The sequence below is a fragment of the Phodopus roborovskii genome, unplaced genomic scaffold, assembly GCF_943737965.1.
Source record: "Phodopus roborovskii unplaced genomic scaffold, PHOROB, whole genome shotgun sequence".
NCBI lineage: Eukaryota > Metazoa > Chordata > Mammalia > Rodentia > Cricetidae > Phodopus > Phodopus roborovskii.
Window position 1 is genome coordinate 27,882,475 of NW_026126418.1, and position 18,330 is coordinate 27,900,804.

General features: G+C 39.4%; 1 protein-coding gene across 1 annotated transcript in view; it reads left to right on the forward strand.

Annotated features, from left to right (window-relative positions):
* The window catches only part of Ttn (titin), a 271,496-nt gene that overhangs the window by 22,104 nt on the left and 231,062 nt on the right, over nucleotides 1–18,330 (forward strand). The window contains exons 16-40 of the mRNA XM_051184409.1: nucleotides 346–633; nucleotides 821–886; nucleotides 1,568–1,826; nucleotides 2,035–2,095; nucleotides 2,212–2,427; nucleotides 3,727–3,869; nucleotides 4,790–4,995; nucleotides 5,490–5,723; nucleotides 5,847–6,091; nucleotides 6,910–7,193; nucleotides 7,311–7,475; nucleotides 7,577–7,745; nucleotides 7,858–9,551; nucleotides 9,700–9,981; nucleotides 10,393–10,659; nucleotides 10,747–11,019; nucleotides 11,240–11,503; nucleotides 11,594–11,854; nucleotides 13,550–13,810; nucleotides 14,379–14,642; nucleotides 14,733–14,993; nucleotides 15,099–15,359; nucleotides 16,121–16,381; nucleotides 17,242–17,383; nucleotides 17,471–17,636. Of these exons, the coding sequence (XP_051040366.1) occupies nucleotides 346–633; nucleotides 821–886; nucleotides 1,568–1,826; nucleotides 2,035–2,095; nucleotides 2,212–2,427; nucleotides 3,727–3,869; nucleotides 4,790–4,995; nucleotides 5,490–5,723; nucleotides 5,847–6,091; nucleotides 6,910–7,193; nucleotides 7,311–7,475; nucleotides 7,577–7,745; nucleotides 7,858–9,551; nucleotides 9,700–9,981; nucleotides 10,393–10,659; nucleotides 10,747–11,019; nucleotides 11,240–11,503; nucleotides 11,594–11,854; nucleotides 13,550–13,810; nucleotides 14,379–14,642; nucleotides 14,733–14,993; nucleotides 15,099–15,359; nucleotides 16,121–16,381; nucleotides 17,242–17,383; nucleotides 17,471–17,636 (6,993 nt within the window). The remainder of the gene's footprint in view (nucleotides 1–345; nucleotides 634–820; nucleotides 887–1,567; nucleotides 1,827–2,034; nucleotides 2,096–2,211; nucleotides 2,428–3,726; nucleotides 3,870–4,789; nucleotides 4,996–5,489; nucleotides 5,724–5,846; nucleotides 6,092–6,909; nucleotides 7,194–7,310; nucleotides 7,476–7,576; nucleotides 7,746–7,857; nucleotides 9,552–9,699; nucleotides 9,982–10,392; nucleotides 10,660–10,746; nucleotides 11,020–11,239; nucleotides 11,504–11,593; nucleotides 11,855–13,549; nucleotides 13,811–14,378; nucleotides 14,643–14,732; nucleotides 14,994–15,098; nucleotides 15,360–16,120; nucleotides 16,382–17,241; nucleotides 17,384–17,470; nucleotides 17,637–18,330) is intronic.

The following is an 18,330-nucleotide window of genomic DNA, read 5'->3' on the forward strand; positions in this document are numbered from 1 at the left end:
CATCAGAATTGAGTCAAGAAAATCCCTGGCTGAGCTCCAGAAGAGCCACAAACTGAGGGAATCTCATGCAACTTTTTAAAGGGGCAATTTTAAAGTTTTCTAGCTAAGTAGAAATAACCAGTACCTTTATAAGTTGTCTTTCCATTAACTGTAAGAGAAATAATGAAAGTATTTGGTCACATAGAAAGTATTCTGGTCAAATAGACCAAAGCCAGCCATGGTGCATGTGCCTGCAATGCCAGCACTTGGGGGCAGATAGAATGAGGTCAACATTGGGATAACAGTCCTGAGCATTTCCGAATGACTTGTATTCTGTCATGCCATTTTCATTGCTCTCCCATCCAGGCATCGATAGCTGGAAGTGCTATCGCCACATTACAGAAAGAGTTGTCTACTACGTCTTCTACTCAGAAGATAACCAAATCGGTGAAGGCACCCACTGTGAAGCCTGGGGAGATGAGAGTAAGGGCAGAGCCCACCCCTTCCCCACAGTTCCCCTTCGCTGACACGCCGGCCCCAGATACTTACAAGAGTCAGGCTGGCATTGAGGTGAAGAAGGAAGTTGGAGTGACCATTAGCGGCACCACTGTTCGTGAGGAACACTTCCAACTACTGCATGGGCGCGAAGCCAAGGTGGGCCACTGACTGACCAGGAGGGTGCTCCTCCCCATTTCCCATGCCCATGCTGCTCTTTATCAAGCATGCTATGGAAGGGAGGTGGTTTCACAGAAATACTTGTATTACTTGGTACATGCTGACAGTTCATGAAATTTCCCTTCACTCTGTGGCTACTTTATAACCTCCTTTCTCAAAACTGTAGGTAACAGAAACAGCGCGAGTGCCTGCACCTGCTGAAGTCCCTGTTACTCCACCTACCTTAGTCTCGGTGAGTAAATGCATCAGCACATTGGCCTCTGTTTACCCGTGCCCAAACCCCTTCAATGTGAGCTAGCAAAAACCAACGCCTCATACTTTCAGGAAAGTGCCATAGTGCATTTACAAGCTCTGGCTTTCACTCGGTACTCTCTTTGACCAGGAAAGGGGACTTCCACTCAGCAACCATCATTCTTACTGGTTTTTAATGATCCTGATGTATGTACAGAATTACTTCAGGAACTGTGGGGATATAAAGAGCAACAGGACCCCTATGGAGCCTTTGATTTGCTACCAGGGGGAGTTTACAAAAATAGTTAATAAGACAGAAGATTCTCAACACTCCATGGGCAGAGCATGGCAGATCAGCTCCAGTTAGAGGGCCTGTGCAAAAGCTTTGTCGACTCATGATCTTAAGGCTTCTCTAGAATTGAAACATGTGAGAATAACAGAAACTTCCTGGTTGTATGGAATTAATGTAATTCCACTACAGAGATTGGGACATGCTTGGCACTGATTTCAAACTGGGAATGTTACAATTTCCAAGTCTATGTTAATTGTTCTTGAGTCCTCATCATAGGGCATTTTATGTTCAATTAAAATGTTCAAGGTGCAAGCGCGTATGTGATTTAATTTAAAGAGGTGACTAATGAATGTATGCACAGAGGCAATTCTTTTTTTCTTCTTTTTTCAGGGCTTAAAAAATGTGACTGTCATAGAAGGTGAATCTGTCACCTTAGAGTGTCACATCTCTGGGTACCCATCTCCCAAAGTGACATGGTACAGAGAAGACTACCAAATCGAAAGTTCCATTGATTTCCAGATAACCTTCCAGAATGGCATTGCTCGTCTCATGATTCGCGAAGCTTTTGCGGAAGACAGTGGACGATTTACCTGCAGTGCCATGAATGAAGCTGGCACGGTCAGCACTTCCTGTTATCTTGCTGTGCAAGGTTGGTGGCTTCCCTTCTTGATCTTAATTGCATCATCCGTCCGTCTGTCCATCCATCTGTGTCTCCTTTCAGCAAACACACCCTTCAGTAGCTCTTCCTGTGTGGAAATTACAAGATAGATGACAGGGTCCCCTGACTCTCGACACTCACTGCGGTCACTAGTGGGGCAGACCAGAGGATCATATCATTGTCACCTTTTGTCTTCTAGTGTCAGAAGAGTTTGACAAGGAAACAACTCTGACTGAGAAATTTGCCACAGAAGAGAGACGGTAAGTCATACTTTCACCTGTTTGGCTGCCGTTTCTGTGTGATTTTGACACTTCTTTCCTGTAGTTATTGGTCCATTGCTAACTAGCAGCTAACAGGAATGGTATTCTCTTCGCAGCTTCATCGAGTCACAAGATGTAGTAATGACTGACACCAGCATCACAGAGGAGCAGGCTGGGCCTGGAGAACCTGCTGCACCTTTCTTTGTTACAAAGCCAGTAGTCCAGAAGCTGGTGGAAGGTGGGAGTGTTGTGTTTGAGTGCCAGATCGGTGGCAACCCAAAGCCCCATGTCTACTGGAAAAAATCTGGTGTTCCTCTCACCACTGGATACAGGTACACTGATGGCTGATAATAGCATTCTCTGTAGGATGATATATAGATATATAGCTGTCTGGATATACTAAAGAGCATGCAGATATTTGGATATCCTAAAGAGAGGTAGAGCTTACCTTCCCCCATCAATGCCTGAATGCATATCCACTCATAATGAAACCTTATTAGTTATTCTGAGATGTTTTTATAGTCCCACAGTTTGGGTGGTTGTTTTTTGGTACAAGAGATTGACATCTAGGCAAGCCCTCTACCATGTAACTATATTCCCAGCCTTCCAAACAGAGTTTTCTTGAGATATAAGGCTTTGTAAGAAGAGGAGATGGAAGACATCTTTTACAATTCCAGCTTAATTGATAATGTTACAAATACTCTTACACACCAGAAAATATTTGAGGGAACTTTCAATAAATGCATACTATAATTCAGTTGCCAGACAATAAAATAGAGGTTATGTAATGGAAAAATCTAGTTATGCATGGAAAAACTGTATTAATAAATGTTTGCAATTGAATGAAAGGACAATGTAAACACATAGATGTTATTTCTTATGAATTGGAATTGGTTTTTTGTTTGTTTTGTTTTTGTGAGACAGGATTTCTCTGTGGCTTTGGAGGCTGTCCTGGAACTTGCTCTGTAGACCAGGCTGGCCTTGAACTTGCAGAGATCTGCCTGCCTCTGCCTCCCAAGTGCTGGGGTTAAAGGCGTGTGCCACCACCGCCCAGTTTATTTCTTGTGAATTGGATTTACAATGTACTGGGTCTACATAATTAAGTATTTAGACATTATAGTTTTGATTATTCATTTTACCTTTAAATAATTAACGAGTAGGAATAACTAACAAAGAGAAAATACCTATTGTTTAGATGCCCATATCACTTGCCAGCATAAGTGCTGAAGACAAGTATACTTCCCTATATGGCATTGCATTCTGGTGTCTGTTTTGTTTTGTTTTGTTTTGTTTTGATGGGTTTCCCTATGCTGCCCAGACAGGTCTGAACTTCTGGGATCAAGCAAATCTATATACCTCAGCCTCCCATGATTTTGAAGCTATCAGTTCATGCTACTATGCCTATCTGAATAATCTTTGAGATAAAAACTTTAAGTTGTTGGCACTTCATTACAAATCACATGTTTTTTTCTTGGTTTTCAACAAATTTATTGTCATTTCTTGGTAGACCTTATACACAGGTCTCTTGTCACTGAATTCTGTATCATAGAGCCATTGACAAGTAAATTTAGCTCTTTTACTCTAAGGAGGATGGCTTATGACTGATATTTTTATTCATTATTTCCATGAAGATACAAAGTGAGTTATAACAAACAAACTGGTGAATGCAGACTGATAATTTCTATGACATTTGCTGATGATGCTGGAGAATACACTATTGTCATTCGTAATAAGCATGGGGAAACTTCGGCATCTGCCTCCTTACTTGAGGAAGGTAAGGAAAGTCCTGAGTTTTTCCTGCACAGTATGAACTTGAAGGAGAGAGGCTGTGTATATACAAAAAGACATTTTGCAGCTTCCCACTTCTCAGAGTGTGCCCCTATTCCTTTCAGCCGCTGCTACACAGCCAAAGACTTAGACCACAAGTCCTTGAAAGCCATACCGTGGCTAACTCCTGAGCCCTAACAGGAGTTCCTCTTTGGTGAAACACACTTTTTTATGTTCCCTGAAAGAGGCAGGGATTCTACTGCCGGATGCCTTGCAAGTCTAGGCAGCTAGCATCCCTCAACATGGCATGAGAGTGGCAAATTGTAGGATGCACCCTTACTTTCAGAGAGTAGTGGCTCTCTCCCTCCTTTGTAGTATTGCCTGGCAAGCATGCACCGTGCTCAGGATTGGAGCCTCTAGTATTTAGTAGAAAAATGAAAGTCAGTATCTATCAATGTCCTTAATTTAAGGAAGAAAAATCTTGTAGCATTCATGCCAAATAAAATGTGTGTTCTTGAGTCACTATTAGTCTCTAGTATGTTTTTGTATTTGTGGAAGATATCTCATATTCTGTCTCACTTGATCTGCTCCAGACCCCTTTAAGGAAGCTCCCTTTTTGTCTTCCTTTAGTAGGTAAAGCACAGAAAATTCTAGCAGGCAAATGAATTACTAGCAGCCAAGAGAAAATGAGGAATCCAAAGGACTGACTGCTGCTACCAAATTCTGCATACAAGAGATTTACTTGTTAATGTACATTTGGTTTTGAGATAGAACCTAATAAATCTTTATGGAACAGGTTTTGGTAATAAAGACTTGGAAAACCTGGCTTTGGTTAATGTAGACTAGGCATAGTTTGCCTGATTGAATAGTGGTATGAATGCTTTTTGATCAGAGTGCTGAAAAGTGATTTGTGTTCTTGTCTCTCAGCTGATTATGAGGCACTAGTGAAGTCCCAGCAAGAAATGCTTTACCAGACACAAATGAGTACGTTCATTCAAGAACCCAAAGTAGGGGAAATAGCCCCTGGATTTGCATATTCTGAATATGAAAAAGAGTATGAAAAGGAACAGGCCTTAATTAGGAAGAAAATGGCCAAAGACACTGTGATGGTCAGAACTTTCATAGAAGACCAAGTAAGTATAACAATAACAACTAACTAAGCCAGTTCATAAATCACATTTCTCTACCATAATTGCCCACTTTTTATACATCTTCAGCCACTTATAGATCAAATTCACTGATAACAAATTTCTTTCATCTTCATGGCATATTGCACTTGAAATTTGAGAATTCGAATGTGTATGTGAAAAATATGAAATATTTAGAAATAGGGATTGTCATTAAAAAAGACAGATATTAACATAACCAAGTCTATAATGCCAACCTCTCTATCTCTATGACAAATATCTACAAATAACCCATACTCTGGGAATACAATTTTACATAGCATGCCACAGCATTCACTGACAAAGATGACTTCTATGTAGATTAAAATTAAACCACATATAGAAAACTTCTAGATTCTCCTCACCTTTAAAAATGTCAATATGTCTTTAATACTTAAACTAATATGTAACCTTAATGAACTGCTAACTTTTTAACAACTTGTCATCTTTTTACTACATAGGAATTCCATATTTCTTCCTTTGAAGAGAGGCTTATTAAAGAAATTGAATACAGAATAATAAAGACTACATTGGAAGAACTTCTTGAGGAAGATGGTGAAGAAAAGATGGCAGTTGACATTTCTGAATCTGAAGCTATTGAATCAGGATTTGATATAAGATTAAAAAATTATAGAATTCTTGAGGGGATGGGTGTCACTTTTCATTGCAAGATGTCTGGATATCCAATACCCAAGGTAAAACAAAAAAAAAAAATATTTGTAGAACTAAGCCTCCACACTGTAGTAAAGACACAAATAAGTTATACTGTGGCTGTGTAATCTTAATTTATCCACATGTATATATGGTGTTCTCTGCAGATTGCGTGGTATAAAGATGGCAAGCGCATCAGACATGGAGAAAGATATCAAATGGACTTTCTTCAGGATGGCAGAGCCAGCCTGCGGATTCCTGTTGTCCTTCCAGAAGATGAGGGCATCTATACTGCATTTGCCAGTAATATGAAAGGAAATGCAATTTGTTCAGGGAAGTTATATGTGGAGCCTGCTGCACCATTCAGTGCTCCAACTTACATGCCCACACCAGAAGCAGTTAGCAGAGTCAGGTAAGACTTCTATTTGGAGTTGAATGGTATTTAAATTATTTTAAAACAACAAACATCCCAGTGACAAATTACTACCACATGAAACAGTTGAAACAGTAGAAAAGCTAGCCAATTACTGGTGATTTGACAAATGAAGAATTTTCATCTGTATAACAAACTATTTTCCTATATATCTAAGTTCAAAATAGTGCCTATTTCCTTGTTTAATGTGAGGTCTTAATGAATGATACCCTGGATTTATATAGCCAACCTACAATGGAGTGGATATTATTGCTGTTTTGGTAATGGGAACACCGAGATTCCAGGAATCTGTGAAAATCAATTTAGTTCATCCAGCTTGATAGTCACATGAGAAATAAAAGCCACTCTGAATGCTAAACTAGTGTAGGGTTTTACATTGTTTCATTAGCAAATCTAATTTCTGTATTTTTCTTCCTCTTAGATAAAAATATTTTCTTTTTCCTCTATATTTATTTATTTGGTCTAACCAATGAACAGTTATTAACATAGTTTAGAAAATGAACCAAGAAAATATAATGACTAATTTAGATAAAGGTGAGGTGGAAAGATGGTAATATGGGCTTCCTAAGATTTTGAGTCTGGGTACCTGGGTGTGTTGAATGACCAGGGTTCAATATAAGCAAAACATAACCTTTGGGACAGTAATAATATATCCTTCTTGGGAGTTCAGTAGGTCTGAGGTGAGTTCTACCACATGCAGAAGTAAATTCCAAAATAGCATCAACAATTAAGACAGACAGATTTTCTCCTGTACTTCCTGTGTGCTTCATGAAATAATGGTTCCCTTTGCTTTCCAGGTCTGTCTCCCCGCGTTCAGTGAGCAGGTCACCTATACGCATGTCTCCTGCAATGTCCCCAGCACGGATGTCCCCTGCTCGGATGTCACCTGCACGGATGTCCCCTGCACGGATGTCCCCTGGACGCAGGCTGGAGGAAACAGATGAATCACAACTGGAGAGATTGTATAAGCCAGTCTTTGTGTTAAAACCTGCTTCTTTCAAGTGTTTAGAAGGACAGACTGCCAGATTTGACTTAAAGGTTGTGGGCAGACCCATGCCAGAGACATTCTGGTTTCACAATGGTAAGCATGATACAACTTCGCTCATGAGTCAGTGAACATAGAAGCAAACTCCTGTGTGTGTATATCCAACAATGCAAAAAAAAATCATTTTTGTTTTTGCTTATTCTTTTTAAACAGGACAGCAAATTGTCAATGATTATACACATAAAGTTGTCATTAAAGAAGATGGAACTCAGTCACTGATTATTGTCCCTGCATCACCCAGTGACTCTGGAGAATGGACAGTGGTTGCCCAAAACAGAGCAGGGAAATCTACAATATCCGTGACTCTAACTGTGGAAGGTAAAACAAGAGTTTTATTAAAATGAAAACTATTTCGTCATTTGGATCATACACAGGTGTTCCAGCCCCAGCTGTTCTAAATCATGACTGTTGTTTTTCAGCTGTGGAACATCAGATAAAACCAGCATTTGTGGAAAAACTGAAAAATGTCAACATAAAGGAAGGGTCCAGGCTTGAAATGAAAGTCAGAGCTACGGGTAACCCCAACCCTGACATTGTGTGGTTGAAAAACAGTGACATCATTGTGCCTCATAAATATCCAAGAATCAGGTATATTTGAAAAGATAATTAAATTAAACTTCTTACACAAATCCAATAGTCACATAATCAGAAAGTGCTACTACTACTATATTGATGGTTTTGTTTTCATATTTTTAAATAGGATTGAAGGAACCAAAGGAGAAGCCGCCCTTAAGATTGATTCCATAATTGGGCAAGATTCTGCCTGGTATACAGCCACTGCTATTAATAAGGCAGGCCGAGACACCACAAGGTGCAAAGTCAATGTTGAGGTTGAGTTTGCTGAGCCTGAACCAGAGAGAAAACTGATCATTCCACGAGGGACATACAGAGCAAAGGAGATTGCTGCCCCAGAACTGGAGCCTCTCCATTTGCGATACGGTCAAGAGCAGTGGGAGGAGGGGGACCTTTATGACAAGGAGAAGCAACAGAAACCATTTTTCAAGAAGAAACTCACTTCCCTCAGGTTGAAGCGCTTTGGACCCGCCCACTTTGAATGCAGACTCACACCAATTGGTGACCCCACAATGGTGGTGGAGTGGCTCCATGATGGAAAGCCACTCGAGGCAGCCAACAGGCTCCGCATGATTAATGAATTCGGATACTGCAGTCTTGACTATGGAGTTGCATATTCCAGAGACAGTGGTGTCATCACATGCAGAGCCACCAACAAATATGGGACCGATCACACATCTGCTACACTTATTGTAAAAGATGAGAAAAGTCTAGTGGAAGAATCTCAATTACCTGAGGGGAGGAAAGGCCTACAGAAAATTGAAGAACTAGAAAGAATGGCTCATGAAGGCGCCTTAACAGGCGTCACAACAGATCAGAAAGAAAAGCAAAAGCCAGACATTGTCTTGTTCCCAGAGCCAGTGAGAGTGCTTGAAGGGGAGACAGCCCGATTCCGCTGCCGAGTAACAGGCTACCCTCAGCCCAAGGTCAACTGGTACCTCAATGGACAGCTCATCCGTAAAAGCAAAAGGTTCAGGGTTCGCTATGATGGCATCCATTATCTGGATATTGTGGACTGCAAATCTTATGATACAGGTGAAGTCAAGGTCACTGCAGAAAATCCTGAAGGTGTGACAGAGCATAAAGTAAAACTTGAAATCCAACAGAGGGAGGATTTCAGATCTGTCCTCAGGCGAGCTCCTGAGCCAAAGCCCGAGTTTCACGTACACGAGCCAGGCAAACTTCAGTTTGAAGTGCAGAAAGTAGACAGACCTGTTGACTCCAGTGAATCAAAAGAAGTGGTGAAGCTGAGAAGGGCTGAAAGGATCACCCATGAAAAGGTGTCTGAGGAGTCGGAAGAATTACGCAGTAAATTCAAGCGCAGGACAGAGGAGGGGTACTACGAGGCTATCACAGCTGTGGAGCTTAAGTCTCGCAAGAAGGATGAATCTTATGAAGAACTCCTCAAGAAAACAAAAGATGAGCTGTTGCATTGGACCAAAGAGTTAACTGAAGAGGAGAAGAAAGCCCTTGCTGAAGAAGGCAAAGTCACTATTCCAACTTTCAAGCCTGAAAGGATTGAACTTAGCCCTAGCATGGAGGCCCCCAAAATCTTTGAACGAATCCAAAGCCAAACGGTTGGCCAAGGATCTGATGCCCACTTTAGAGTCAGAGTTGTGGGAAAACCAGACCCTGAATGTGAATGGTATAAAAATGGTGTAAAAATTGAACGATCTGACCGAATCTACTGGTACTGGCCAGAAGACAATGTTTGTGAACTGGTTATAAGGGATGTAACTGCAGAAGACTCTGCCAGCATCATGGTGAAGGCCATCAACATAGCTGGGGAGACTTCAAGTCATGCATTCTTGCTTGTCCAAGGTAATCTGAAAATGTTTCATTTACTAGTTCTCTCTCTTTTTTCGCTCTCTCTCTCTTTCTACCCATGAGTAACCCATGACATATTTAAATGTTTTTCTTTTCTCATTATTCAAATTGTGAGTTTAATTTTCTCCCCCATTTCTTGTAGCCAAGCAATTGATCACTTTCACACAAGAATTACAAGATGTTGTTGCTAAGGAAAAGGACACCATGGCAACATTTGAATGTGAAACTTCAGAACCATTTGTCAAAGTAAAATGGTACAAAGATGGTATCGAAATTCATGCAGGAGATAAGTATAGGATGCACTCTGACCGAAAGGTTCACTTCCTGTCTGTGCTTACCATTGATACATCTGATGCTGAAGACTACAGCTGTGTGCTTGTAGAAGATGAAAATATCAAAACAACAGCAAAACTTATTGTGGAAGGTAAAAGAAATAATGACTACCTCAATTTTTATTCTGTAATAAAATGTGCTGTATATTTTTCCTTTCATAAAAATAATTTTAGTGAACTAGATGCAAACTTTATATCAAGTTTCATCAATTTATATTGTTAATTAGAAATATTGATAATTTGGATTATTTAAAGCAGTATTATTGTCTTGCTTCATTTTAAAATATCTTAATTGAAATATATCTACCTGATCCCAAAATAATTCAAAAATTAAAACAATTGATTTATAGTAAACATTTCTCTCAGCCCACTAGCAGGAAGATATGGAAAACCATTCTTGAAAATAAGGAGGGAGATAATAGATATATAAAACAGCATATCTATCCATACTCTGGTGTCATAACTCTCCCAAGACATTAATTTACCTTCATCTTATTCTTCAGGTGCAGTTGTTGAGTTCCTTAAAGAACTTCAGGACATAGAAGTTCCAGAGTCATACTCAGGGGAGTTAGAGTGTATTATATCACCTGAAAATGTAGAAGGCAAATGGTATCACAATGATGTGGAGCTAAAGTCCAATGGCAAATACTCAATTACATCCCGCCGTGGGCGCCAAAACCTCACAGTCAAGGATGTAACCAAAGAGGACCAGGGAGAGTACAGCTTTGTTGTTGATGGAAAGAAGACAACCTGTAAACTGAAGATGAAACGTGAGTCTTCCAATCCCTGACACTGCAGTGTACAGCAGTAGGGTTAATGATAAACTGATGACATTCTTTTCTCCCCACCTTTCACAGCCCGACCTATTGCAATTCTCCAAGGACTTAGTGATCAAAAGGTCTGTGAGGGTGACATCGTTCAGCTTGAAGTCAAAGTCTCCCTAGAAAATGTGGAAGGCGTCTGGATGAGAGATGGCCAAGAAGTACAGCACAATGACAGGGTTCACATTGTGATAGACAAACAGTCCCACATGCTGCTTATTGAAGACATGACCAAAGAGGATGCTGGGAATTACTCCTTCACTATTCCTGCCCTTGGACTCTCTACTAGTGGGCATGTCTCTGTCTATAGTGAGTCTTACATGGTTTTATGTTAATTTTTCTCCTTTAAACAAATGTGATGCTGGGATCAAACCCATGGCATTTCACATACAAAGCAGGTCTCTATGCTGAGCTATATAACCTCATATCTAGTTTTATGTTCCCATTAACATTGAACTAAAAAGCTTGACTTTGCAGACATTTTAAACAAAACTTTCATTGATACAATTCTGTTTGTCTTCCTTTGCAGGTGTTGATGTGATAACACCACTAAAAGATGTCAATGTGATTGAAGGTACCAAGGCTGTACTTGAATGCAAGGTCTCAGTCCCCGATGTAACTTCTGTTAAATGGTACCTCGATGATGAACAAATCAAGCCTGATGACCGTGTACAATCCATTGTCAAAGGCACGAAACAGAGACTTGTGATTAACCGAACTCATGCTTCTGATGAAGGACCTTACAAGCTGATGGTTGGCAGGGTCGAAACCAGCTGTAACCTCTCTGTTGAGAGTAAGGATTGCTCCATGTAACTAGTCATGATTTTAAGCATTTTGCATTCTCACTGTAAAAATGACCACCAAATATTTTATTTTTCCACAGAAATTAAAATCATCAGAGGTCTTCGTGACTTGACATGCACAGAAACTCAAAATGTGGTCTTCGAGGTTGAGCTGTCCCACTCGGGAATTGATGTCTTATGGAATTTTAAGGGCAAGGAAATTAAGCCAAGTTCTAAATATAAAATTGAATCTCATGGAAAAATATACAAACTGACAGTCCTGAATATGATGAAAGATGATGAAGGAGAATATGCATTTTATGCTGGAGAAAATACAACATCTGGAAAGCTTACCGTGGCAGGTTTGTATATTGGTCATTCGATCTAAGTTTTTCTGAAGAACAACTAGTGTAATTACAAAGACAATGTTTCCCATTTTCCCTCAAATCCTTATCTGCTTCCCACTACCATGCTTTTATCTCACTGATCTCAAGGCTAATAATATCTCATTCTGACTCTACCAGTCTAAATTGTGAGTGATCACCCAGCCCTACTTCAGATGCCATTTGTTTGTCACTCTCAGGTGCCAGCTTCTCCATGAAGCTTTCTTTAACCTCTTCATTTCTTTCTCCAGTCTGAGATGCCCTTGTCCTTGACTCTTTCATGGTCCATATTATAGATGTGGCGTATTCCGTTTCCTTTCCCAACACCAGAGTGTATGGCCCATGCACATAGAATTGATTGCTTCTCTCTCTTCTCTGTGTACCCCTCAGGACAGATGATGAAAAATGTTCGCTAAACTGAGCTTCATTTTAACTTTGCTTCAATGAAGATTCATTTTTTAAAGCATTGTTTATCCTTTAAACAGTTTCCTCTTCATTTTGTGTACCCAATGATTGTTTTCTATTATAAATACAACTTAATTCACCTTAGCTTTAGATTGAAAAATTATAATTATATTCCACTTGTCCACACAGAAGCAGAAGTCATTATTAACAGTTTTGGTCCATTACAGTTTGAGTATTGAGGGTTTGAGATGTTCTGCTCAGATTTGACGCTTCTGGTATATAAGCAGGTCAGATAGTAAAAGTATGTCCTAGTTGATGTATAAGTCTAATGATGTATACTTTATGACTTATTTCTTTAGTGACTTGGCCATAAAAGACATTTGAAATAAAATCTCAAGTCCTTTACATTTATAAGATTATTTCAAACATCATTTTAAGTATATAAAAACAAAAGGCTTACTTAAGCCCTTGTGTGATTTCACTTGGCATTTTAAAAGCACCTGCCATAAGCAAAAGATTACTAGAAACTCAATACCCAAAAGTGAAGTGGGTGTGTGTCTTTCCATGAATTGAAGATAGGGAGGACAACAGGTGCCTAAGCAGCTAAGTAGTGACCGTGGTTACTACTGCTTCCAGTGACAATGGTGGGAAGCAACAGTAGAAAACATTGGAGAAGAGGTGACATTTCAACTCAGAGACTTGTAGCATATAAGAAACATATTTAATGTTTCTTTTAAGAACACCAATGAAAACTGAACATGATAGTTTAATGTCTATAATCCCAGCACTTGGAAGGCTGAAGCAGAAAGATTCCCATGAGTGTGGGGACCACACCCATGAGCGTAAGGCATTGTACCAAATAAGTGAATAAATATGTTATTGACTTTGACATTTTGTTCAGCAAAGTTTTCCTGAACATAAAACATGTTCAGGACTAAGAAAATAATTCCTAAAGGACCAAATAGCATGCTTTCTGAAACAAGGAATTGAGTTGAAAGCTAACTATGTGGCACCCTATGTGTTACAAATTTCAAAATTCTTTATTAAACAGTTTTTATTTTTTCCTTTGTACAATGTATTTTCTGGTTTTTAGTCATGCATACTTAGAACAGGGGATTTCTGTGGTACTTTCTAAATAGAGTAAAAGCAACCTTTTTATGTTTAAAGCCTTGTTTTTAAATTTTGAAATTTCATGTTTGATTGTGCAAAGATTTCTTCAGTCTGTAGATATTTTAAAGGACTCATATGTATCTCACTCTTGTTCTAAAGGGGGGGCCATATCCAAGCCACTCACAGACCAGACAGTAGCTGAATCTCAAGAAGCTGTGTTTGAGTGTGAAGTTGCCAACCCTGAATCTGAGGGAGAATGGTTGAAGGATGGAAAACCCTTGGCTCTGAGTAACAACTTCAGAAGTGAATCTGATGGCCACAAAAGGAGACTTGTCATTGTTGCTGCCAAGTTAGACGATGTTGGAGAATACACCTACAAGGTGGCCACCTCCAAAACATCTGCAAACTTGAAAGTAGAAGGTCAGTCATGGAAGGATGGCCTTTCATCCCCAAATCCTGCTACTTTCTTAATTGTTACTATCAGGAAAATCAAACTGAATGGCCATTTAAGGTCACAAATATTTCTACTTTATAACATCATTATTTTATCAACTTTTCCTTATGAACCTTGTAGAAAAATGTACAAGTTTTCATCAAATGTATTTGTGTGTGTGTGTGTGTGTGTGTGTGTGTAGAGAGAGAGAGAGAGAGAGAGAGAGAGAGAGGTGAAAATGTCATTTAGGGTCTGGAAAACAGCTGCATGAGACACTCTGATACCACATCCCTTCCCTGAACTGTCTATTAAGCCATTAATATATGATATGAAAACTTTATATCACTGCACAATGTCCATTTCAACTGGATCTCAGATTTTCTTGAGTAATTGTCAAGATTATTTTTAAAATTACTTTTAAAATGAGGGATTACAGAATTACAGTGTTGGGTAACCATTGTTTTGCATGATGACTGGCAGTGATCAGATTGAGAACTTCTTTTGTTTGCTGCTCATCATTGCTATTTTCTAAACCAATTCTTAACTCTTCTTAAGCTGTCAAAATTAAGAAGACTCTGCGGAACCTCACAGTGACAGAGACACAAGATGCAGTCTTCTCTGTTGAACTTACACACCCAGATGTCAAAGGTGTCCAATGGATCAAAAATGGGGTCGTCCTGGATTCCAATGACAAGTATGAGATCTCAGTCAAAGGAACACTATATTCTCTGAAGATTAAAAACTGCACCCTTGTAGATGAATCTGTCTATGGTTTCAAACTTGGAAGGCTAGGAGCCAGTGCAAGGCTGCACGTAGAGAGTAAGTTAACTCGAACATTGTGTAGGTAGACAACCTGCGACTACATTCGTGTTAATTATATTACTGAATTTCTCCAACTTTTCCAATTAGCTGTCAAGATCATTAAAAAACCAAAGGATGTGACTGCCCTGGAAAATGCTACTGTTGCCTTTGAAGTCAGTGTTTCCCATGACACAGTTCCAGTAAAATGGTTCCATAAGAATGTGGAGATTAAGCCAAGTGACAAGCACAGACTAGTCTCAGAGAGGAAGGTCCACAAACTGATGCTACAGAACATCTCCCCATCTGATGCTGGGGAGTACACAGCCATGGTGGGGCAGCTGGAGTGCAAAGCAAAACTGTTTGTAGAGAGTAAGTGTTTGGCCACCTCTATGACATTTCCCCGGGTGACCCCTGTTTTCCTCTATCTGTGTTTAAAAACATGTTAATTGAGCTACTTTCTGATTTTTCCCCAAGCACTACATATCACAAAGACTATGAAAAACATTGAAGTTCCTGAAACCAAAGCTGCCTCTTTTGAGTGTGAAGTGTCCCACTTCAATGTTCCTTCCATGTGGCTGAAGAATGGTGTGGAAATTGAAATGAGTGAAAAGTTCAAGATTGTTGTGCAAGGCAAACTCCACCAGCTTATCATCATGAACACAAGCACCGAGGACTCGGCAGAATACACATTTGTGTGTGGCAATGACCAAGTCAGTGCTACCCTGACAGTGACCCGTAAGTCTATATATAGGTATATGTGTGTGTCTACCTGAATAGGTGGTGTGTATAAATGTGTGTATGAACCTGAATAGGTGTTGGTCCATGAATAGGTGGTGTGTATGTGTACCCATACACTTACCTAAATATTTAGTAGACTTGCTCTTTCATAGTCTGCACTTTAATCTCCAAATCATTTAACTTATTGAAAACATTCTTGATAGAGCATCTACCGTGTGCTCACAATGAATGTCTGCTAGCCTCTTCACATGGATACAAGTGTCTAATTACAATATCATCAAAAGTCTACCTATAGAGATGGTTCCGTTCTACCCACTTTGTGTCCCTGTCACTCCCTCAGCTGGTTTTTATTGCGGTTAAATAAGGATCAGGATAAACAAATAGGCCAAATAGATGTTTATTCAGGGAGAAATAACTTACAACCTAGACAGATGAACACCAGGAAATTCAACCCGATCCTCTCCTGTCCGAGTCACGCCAGCAAGAGAGCTTTTCCAGGCTCTTCCTCCAACCTTCTTCTACAGGTCACTTCTGCCCATGGCTCCACCCCCCAATGGGTGTGGTCAGTGCCACAGAAGGACTATCTCACTACAGGTTTTCTCTCATACATGAACGGTGTCAAAGCTCCTACCCCTAAATTATAACCACATCAGCACAGAGACAGAAACCATTAGAAACTCCCATAATACACTTGTTATAGCCTACTGCATAGTTCCAGTGCATACTCAGGGGTGTCACTTCGTATTCCTTCTCTGCAGCAATTATGATTACATCCATGCTGAAAGACATCAATGCTGAAGAAAAAGACACCATAACTTTTGAGGTGACGGTAAACTATGAAGGCATTTCTTATAAATGGTTAAAGAATGGTGTGGAAATCAAATCAACTGACAGGTGCCAGATGAGAACCAAGAAGCTCACTCACTCGCTGAACATCAGGAATGTTCATTTTGGAGATGCTGCTGACTACACTTTTGTGGCTGGAAAAGCCACATCGACAGCCACCCTTTATGTTGAAGGTATGGTTTCCCAAATGTATCCACAAGAAAAACAGAAGTCAAATATATCACACAAAATATTAATCTTTCAATTAAAGAATAGACAAATAGGATGTGGTATGCCCATATGATTGGGGTGGCAATTGAAATAAAAAGAAATAACACATGCTGCAATATGGGTAATTGCTAGAAATACAAGAAATGAAAGAAGGCAGCCTCAGAGCAACACACATTGTATGAATCCATTTATGTGAAATGGCTTTAATACACAAGTCTATTGAGACATAGATCATTGGTTTCCATGTAGCAGGAGGTGATGGGAAGTGAATATGATGGCTAAGAGATGTCCGAGTTCTTTCTGAGAAAAGTGCCTTTAAAATTATGATGATGGTTCTACAATATATGCAGTGGAAGCCATCAAATTATACACTCTAATTATACATTGAACTATATACCCTAAATCATAATATACATTGAATTATGCACTCTAATAAATCAGGATTGCCTAACCTTTTGGTTTCACTGGGCCACACTGGTTTGGCCCACACATTAAATTCAGGGTGTCCAGCTGGTACATCCAATGTATTAATTAATTAATTTAAAACATGCATACGTTCATTTTGCATGGCATTGTAACAAGATGTGTCTTGTCCATGTTTAAGAACAATGTGATAAATTTACAAAATAAGTTCCAAACCATTCCCAAAATATTTGAAGTAAGTTTATAGATTTTGTGTTGGGCCACATCCATAGTTATCCTGGGGTGGAACCAGCCCTGTATCTGTGGGTCAGATACCTCTGCAAATATGTAAACTGAATAACATGTGACTTCTATATTAATAAAAATGTCAAGTGCTAATTTTCTATGTTCTGTTTTGCAGCTCGTCATATTGAATTTAGGAAACACATTAAGGACATTAAGGTTCTGGAGAAGAAACGGGCCATGTTTGAATGTGAAGTTTCTGAACCTGACATTACTGTCCAGTGGATGAAAGATGGCCAAGAGCTTCAGATAGCAGACAGGTCAGTTACTTTCCCTTGCTGTATTCCAACTATTCCAGTTTCCTTTTGAATCTCATGCATTAAGCTCCAGTTTCCTTCCATTCACAGGATAAAGATTCAGAAGGAGAAATATGTCCACCGCCTTTTGATCCCATCTACACGGATGTCTGATGCTGGGAAATACACAGTGGTGGCAGGAGGCAACATGTCAACTGCTAACCTCTTTGTAGAGGGCAGGGATGTCCGCATCCGCAGCATTAAAAAGGAAGTTCAGGTATTGTCTACATATTGAATTTTTTGACAAATCATCAATAGTACTTAATCCACTCTTATTCTTTAATTTCTGACTTTTAACTTTTCTAATCTCAGTATTTTAAGGATTGAAAACAGCTTGTCCCTGTTGGCTTAGATTCTTATGTTGCCATTATTTAACTCACAGTTTCTTGTCACTCAACAAGTACATCCTTTCATTGTTTAGCTGATTTTTTTCATCGAAACAGCTGCAGAAAAAAAATATAAATAAATAAATAAATAAATAAATAAATAAATAGACAAACAGCCATAAATGGGTTTCAGAGATTGATAAGTGGTTGAGAGCAGTGGTTGCTTCCCCCAGAGGACCTGGATTTGATTCCAGGCATCCACATGGCAACTTATAACCACCTGTAACTCCAGCTCCAGGGAATCTGATGCCTACTTCTGACTTCCTCTGGCATTAGGCATGCACATGGTGCACAGGCATACATTCAGGCAAGACACCCAAACATATAAGATAAAATTTTGTAGAAACTACGCTGTTGAACAAATGGCTACTTCCCATTTGGTTCCAATCAGAAACAAATTAAAATTTAAATTGTGACATTTACACATTAGCTAGAAATAAAATCTAGATGACAAATTCTCTTTTTTTCCCTGTGGAGAGACAGGCATATAGGATTTGAGTATCTGTGAGTGTTTGCTATGAGGCT